The sequence below is a fragment of the Teleopsis dalmanni genome, chromosome 2, assembly GCF_002237135.1.
Source record: "Teleopsis dalmanni isolate 2A chromosome 2, ASM223713v2, whole genome shotgun sequence".
NCBI classification, from domain to species: domain Eukaryota; kingdom Metazoa; phylum Arthropoda; class Insecta; order Diptera; family Diopsidae; genus Teleopsis; species Teleopsis dalmanni.
The window spans coordinates 95,075,173-95,082,461 of record NC_051847.1 but is presented as its reverse complement, the minus strand read 5'-3'; the positions used below and the strand labels follow the sequence as shown (position 1 = coordinate 95,082,461).

At 26.8% G+C, this 7,289-nt stretch overlaps 1 protein-coding gene across 1 annotated transcript; it reads left to right on the top strand.

The window, feature by feature from the left end:
• The first annotated feature begins 3,935 nt into the window (after positions 1-3,935).
• Positions 3,936-6,749, top strand: LOC119681742 (zinc finger and BTB domain-containing protein 11-like). The gene is made up of 3 exons (XM_038095013.1): positions 3,936-4,614; positions 4,858-6,202; positions 6,649-6,749. Exons 1-3 carry the CDS (start codon positions 4,507-4,509, stop codon positions 6,717-6,719), a joined length of 1,524 nt encoding a protein of 507 aa, XP_037950941.1. The 5' UTR covers positions 3,936-4,506; the 3' UTR covers positions 6,720-6,749.
• Positions 6,750-7,289: the final 540 nt, after the last annotated feature.

Sequence of the window (7,289 nt, the reverse complement as noted above, 5' to 3'; positions counted from 1 at the left end):
TTTTTTTGATGATAATTCTAATATTCTTTTTAACTACAAATTACGAGTAGTTTTATACTTGCACTTATGTTGTTGAAGAAATATTAAGCTAATATTTTAAACGTTGTTTACAACACTAAAATTAGAATGTATTCACCAAAATTACTTGACTTTGAACCCATAAATTAGAATATATTAAATCAACCTTTCTTTTGGTTCCTTTAACAAATTGTTAACTTTAAAAAAGCAACTTCAGGGATTGTGAACATCTTAATTTTCCGCAATGACGTGGTGATTTCGTATGTGAAATTAATTTAACAGTTTTGCAATTCATGGGCAGCAGTTGGTTTCCGTTTATTTTTTTTAATTTAAATATTATTTCGAAATTTATTTTCATTGAAAGCTTAGGAAGTAATTTATTTAAAAAAGTGTTTATTTGCACTTTAGGAGCCTATTTTAAACTATACTGTTAAAAAGCAAAAATTTTTACTTAACACTTTATAATAAAATACATAATAATCTTCTCGATGAACGATTAATCTTTACTCGACGAAACATGAAATAGTGTCTGAAGCACTTTTGATTAAAAGTCACTGCAACAAGTGATCCGTTGAAGAACTTAAATGAGATTTATAGGTGATTTTATAGAAGTATAGTTTGAAGCACAGCATTCCATTCTGGTGGAGTATATATTGTATTTGTTTTAAGACAGTGCAATTAATGTAAGCATTTAAGGAATCAAATAATATCAGCGTTCTGTCTATGATGTACTTTTACACACTCTAGATTGTCAAGTCCTAGTGTATATGCTCTTCCTTTTATATACCATTGAAATCTATATAATATTCTGACAAGTTTCAAATTTATTAATGGTGGATTTAGCAGCATTACAATAAGAAATACAAACATAAAAAATCATTTAGATATAATTACTTGCTTATAAAGTAGTCAACTTTCGTTATATTAATGGTTTCACAGCATTTAGAGTTATATTACAAGCCAGCTTTTTTAACTACTCAAGTGTATCTTCTATCAAAAGTAAGATCTAAGTATTACACAATATGTTTCCGTTCTACTTTCACATTATTGGCTTTTATGTTTTTCAGGTTTTAATTTTCATGTCTTGTGATGATAATAGTTTTAATTTTTTCTGTATTTATTTTCGGAAATATCTTATTATCTTATTAACATGAAGGTGTAAACTGTTTACAACAAAATAACGTAGGTATCGTCAGCAAGGAGAGAAATTGAAATCTTAGCTTCCGAAAGAAATTGTGCTGTACATAAATTACACAATAAAGGATGCAATGTGGAACCATGAAGAATACTCGGTTTCATTTTCTTTGTAATTGAAACGTGGTTTTGGACTTTGACCAAGAACTCTATAGTTGATAAAAAGCTAGCTAAAAGTTTCATCTTGTCAAAGGTGATATCACAACTATATTAAAAACATAATTAAAAACTTACAGAATTCAAGTGAAGAAAGTATTTTTGTTTAACTTTCATATTTTCTTAAAATTAGTTTTATTTATAATTGAATCGTAATTTTAACAAATTTTTAAACGTCTCGTATGTAAAGTAATGGTCAATAGTATAGTATATACATAGCTACATTACTAATTTTGAGCAACATACGAAGAAAGTTTAAATAAAATTCAAATCAACACAAAAAAAATGAATATTGTAGTTTTCTGAAATTAATTATTAAATTGATTTTTAACGTCCGTTTTGATGAAAGAAATTAAATTCTAAGTTATTGTTTTCAATAGAGAGGTCTTTTAAACAGTATTAAATTGCAACAATAATATTTTAATATTTTATTAATTAATTGAATTTTTGGCTGACCATACAGCTGCATTGAGTATTGTCAAATATCCATCATCAGTGGTCTTGGAATTATTATTATATTTAAATATTTGTAAATAATTGTTTGAGACTGCAAGCAACAAGGGTTGAAGTCGTGCCCGGCAAATTTAAAACTCAAAGTCAGTACTTGACTTCTACTGATTTGTATGTTCTGACTTGGAATTTTATTAATTTGCTGTGAAAGTTCATTAACAAATTCACTTGCTGTGTTGTATTAGAACGAAATCATAAACCAACAAGAGAATAATTAAATTAATTAATTCTATTGAAATTTGAAAGATTATTTATTGTATAATTTTACTACTCATTCTTGTGTATAAGCTAATTTGGGAATCTAATATGGATAAAGTCTTAGTATATCGTGACATGTTATTTCACTATTCGATTAGGCGACATTGGAAAGGTGAATGAATATTTCTATTTCTATACTTTATTCCATCATAATTGTATATTAAATTGATTTTTAACTTCCGTTTTTTTATTTAATTTAATTAATTTACTATGTAAATAATATTTTTAAAACTTATATTTTATTTAACCAATTTTTCAATTATATTCTATAGCCATCTCAGGGTATTATAATATTTTTATAATATACCATAGCTAAAATTGAACATAAACGATATAGAAATAATTACAGAAAGTTACAATTAAAAGGAAAATACATATGCAGGAATTTCAATACTATTTTTGTACTTAACGCTGTGTTTATGCCCAGCTAAATGCGTCTTCAAATTGTTTTTCATTGTTCCAACAGATACTTGGTTGCATATATTGGAACCGTCTCTTTTACATTTGGTTTGTTGATTTGATAAACTACATTATGCTTATCCATTGTGTCAATTTTAGATTTGGTGTTATATATATAACGTGTCGATTGTATTTTGTGTTCTATATATCATTTTATATTAATGCTTATTGTAAATACTGGACACTGAGATTTGTTCCAAAAGTTGGGGCATATATACAACGCTGAAATTCGGTTATCCTGATTATGTTGTTTTGAATTATGAATCACTAGGTTTGGAAACCCATTTTCAAGAACTGAACCAATTAGCCCATTTCAAAGAAAAATATTATTAATTATAAATTTTGGTAATTAAAACAAAAAATTATTTATCTATAACAAAAAACTATAACATTTAACTATGTTATGGTTATATAACATATAACACATATAATTGTTATAAATACTGATAAGTACTGATAAAATAATTGTAATAGTTTTATAAAAATAAATTTTTTAAAAATAATTTGAAAATGGAAATTTAAATCACGAAAATGGTTCATATAATGACATCAAAACGAAAAAATTATTTTACAATGGCCTTTTTTGAGTGAGTGGTTTTAAGCCTCAAAACCTTCACTAAGGAATCTATGCATATAAAACAGGCAAAAAATATGATTCTAAATTATTATTATATTATATTATTATTAAATATATATTTAAATTTATGTATATTAAATTTTATTTTTAAATTAGATTTTTTTCAAAATCTAATCTAATGTTTTTTGTTTTACATTACTATCCGCTAAGTTGCTTGTGCCAAAATTGTTAATTGTGACTCATTAACTGTAAGGTAAAAACACACTGAGAATGTTTTTTATTGTATGCATCTAAGAATATTTAATGTATAAATACTAATTAAAACTTTAAGTGAAATAGTTTTTTCCTGTTTTTATCCTGAGTTATAACTCACTACTCAGTAATAAACTAGTTATTTTAAAAATTAGTTAAGGAAGATTTTAAAAATCCTAAAGATTTTAGAGTAACCTACAATAAATCTTGTAATTCAATTATTATATGCTTAAAATACAAAAAACATATATCTTGAATTATTTAATAAAATTTATTCTAAACCGTTTTAACTGTTTAGTTAAATTTTATTACATTTATGTTTCTTCAAATTAATAATTTATTTAATATTTTTTTATTTATATTGTGTATATTAGATATGTGAAGATAATCAAACTCAACGTATTTTTCAGATGTTGCTTTACTTTTTATTAACAGCCGCTGTACACATATTTAAACAATCAATAAGCATTCATTTATTTATCTCACTCTTACACGCGTTACATTATACGAAATGTCATTTCTTTTCGTTTAACTTTTGTTTGTACATTCACACCCATGCGCTTTTGCGAAATGCGCATTCACGATAACGTAATGAAAAGATTTATTTCGATTTTTGCCTATACATTATTTTTCAAGATGGCCGTAAGCGTGTACGCGTATACATATGAGAGAAGTCGCAAAAATTTTAAATTTAATTGTTAAAAGGCACTAAATAATGAATATAAAATAAAAATAATATAAATGTGTCATATGTATATTTCTGTATTTTAAAACTTTTATAAAATTTTCATTATTGTGAACGTAATAGAGAAAGGCTGCCGCCCCGCAGGCAAAAATTTTGCATTGAATAAATTCTAAATGTGTCACAATTTAAATGCTATATGAAAAAAGTAATTAAAATACTTTTTTGTTTTCAAATTAATATATAAAATATTTAAAAGAAATTATTCTGGGTATATTATAAACACTTTTTCACTGTCAAATTAAGTGGCGCGTTTAATCAACACACTTCAAGGGGGTAAAGAATAATCCAATAAAAACAAAATACTAAAAAAGTTACATAAAAAAAATTTGTGTGGAAAATGTCTTCAGCAAAAGTTACAGCTAAAGAAATTGTGCTACCGGCATCTATAGTAAATGGCGATACCGACACTGACGGAGCTGAAGGTTCAATAGAATTTTTGGAAGAGGTAAGTAAACATTTATAATACTGTCTATAAACGAGGGGAACGTAAAAAGTTTAAAAGTAACATTTTAATTATAATTTGTGTGAAGAATTATTTTAAATATCTATCTATATACATGATGTATATGATATAGATTATGGATGATTTTTTTTTGTAACATTTAATGTGGGTATTGTTTAATAATATAATTATAAAAAATCTTGAATATGGAATTAATATAAAATAAATGGTGCATTTTAATTTTAGCATGATCCGGAACACTTGAATGCACTTAATTCAAAACAACATATTGGAGAAGAAGAAATTGAAATGCTTACTGAAGAGGAGGGAGAATATTATGAATATGAAGAACGAGTTGAAGATGAAGAAGAAGAAGAACCCATAGCACCAGAAGATAATACGCCAGTAACTCGCAAACCAACTCAGGTGCCAAAGAAAAGAAAAAATCCAATAATAGATGCAGATGAAATAACTAGTAATGATATTAAAATATCGAAAAAATCGCAACAAATTAAGAAGGAAGATCAAGCAACAAGTTCTGCCAAAGATATTTCGAATAAAGAAAACGAGGTAGACGAAGAACAATGTCGTGTTTGCACATCGAAAGAAGACTTAGTTAGTCTCTTTAAGAAAATTGATAAGTATACAATAGCTGATATGTTAATGACTATTTGTCCAACAGTATCTATAGCGCGTAAAGATTTTATGCCACAATACGTTTGTAATGTATGTGTAGATAATATTACCATAGCCATGAAACTGAAAACTTTATGTGAAACAACAGAAAGAGATTTACGAAAAAAATTATCTAGAAGTAAAAATAAAGTAAGACGACCAACCGGATATGTTGTTATTGATGCTCCTGCTGAATCTGATCCTGCATCTGAAGAAGAACTAAACGATGATGTAGAATTTAAAGTATCAGAGGAAGGAAGTATTTCTGCTGGGGATGATTCGGATGATTCAGATTTTAGTACGAAAAAAAAACGGCCAGTTCGCAGTACAGCTGGGAGGCGAGGACGTCGAAAATCAAACCTAACACCCGCGTCCCAACAGAAAGAAAAAAAACGAATGGGTCGCCCTCCAATGAAACGTAATATACAAGCAGTTGACAGTAGTGGTGAAGAAAAAGACACTTCCTTGCAAAAGAAGAAACGTATGTCTGGTGGTGATACTGAAACCAGTCCAAATATACAGGAGTATGCGTGTGATCAATGTGACCATGTTTACACGCGAAAGTTGTCCTTAGTGTTGCATAAAAAATCACACGATGGCGCACGTCAGCCTATTAGTTGTGAAATCTGTGGCAAAAAATTTAAAATACAGGGTGCATATCGTACTCATTTAGAAAAACACAAAGATGACTCTGTTGGTTTCAATTGTGAAAAATGTGAAAAAATTCTTGGTTCAAAATCAGATTTAAGGAGACATTTAGCTGAAGCGCATAACGAACCCGGTCTTATTTATCAATGTGAAAAATGTAAGAAAGTATTTGTTTCTGAAACGCGATTAGATCGACATCAAGAAGGTCGTTGCCCGGGAGTTGAACACAAGCCAACTAAAAGACATGATCATGACGCTTTTTCAGTAGGTAAAGATTTATTTAAAAGCGTGGCACCTTTAACTACAACATACTGGAGTGATAGTTTTTCAGATTAAAAATTATATTACACATACAAATTGTTCTTTAATTTTAAGTTTTTATTAAGAATTCATTGGTCTTAAGTTTATGATTGACATATATAATAAAATCTATATATTTTTGATATTCATTTAAATATATAATTTTTACGCTACAAATTTTAAGCACATACTTAAGTTTAGTTTTGAAGCATTATCGAAAGATATGGCCCATATAAGAAATTATGCATTTTTAAATTTTGGAAACGCATTGTTTTCAACCATCCTGTCATTGACAAGTCAAACAATTAAAAATTATTCTTGCAATAAATATTAACGTTTCTTTATTTAGAAATATAAGTTTATTAATATACCTATTACAATTAATATATCTAAATGAAAGTAATTTCTTTTTAGTGTCTAACAAACCAATGTCTAATCAGGAAAACAGTTTTTCTTCAAGAACTAAATTCAAAATTTTTAATTAGATTTTTTTTGTAATATTAAATTATTTTATAAGTAACCTTTAAAAATATAATTAAGCTTATTTTAAGAATGTAAATTTTTATTAAACTATGAAATAAAATTTATTTTTAGTATAACTTTAAGCAAAGAGATCTAATTGATTTTCTTTCCAATTCATATAAGATTAATGTGCTAATATATCATATATTAAATATTATGTTTTTAAAGTAGTACATTTAATGTAGTTTTTCTGTTTACTAATGATTAAATAATAATACAAATAAAACATAAAATGAATTTTTTTTCATAACACATTAAATTAAAAACATATATTTGATGTTATTTTTTTTTAACAAAGCATTAGGTAAATATTTAGGAGATATAATCTGGAAACACCCTATAACATAATCTAACATATGTTCTACAAATACGACTTTCTGAGACTAAATCATTGTTTTGTTAAATATCGTCGTAAATATCGTAAATCTCAACATTATTTTGTATATAAATCCAGTGTATGCAGTGGCGTAACTACAGGGAAGCGACTGGAAGCAACGCTTTCGGGCCCCCGAATGTAGGGGACCCCAATTTAA

Bases quoted from the DNA above. Each gene is read 5' to 3' on its own strand.
- LOC119681742 (XM_038095013.1), top strand. From the start codon at position 4,507: ATGTCTTCAGCAAAAGTTACAGCTAAAGAAATTGTGCTACCGGCATCT. The intron at 4,615-4,857 runs GTAAGTAAACAT...TTTTAATTTTAG, and splicing joins CAATAGAATTTTTGGAAGAG to CATGATCCGGAACACTTGAA. The intron at 6,203-6,648 runs GTAAAGATTTAT...ATTTCTTTTTAG, and splicing joins TCATGACGCTTTTTCAGTAG to TGTCTAACAAACCAATGTCT.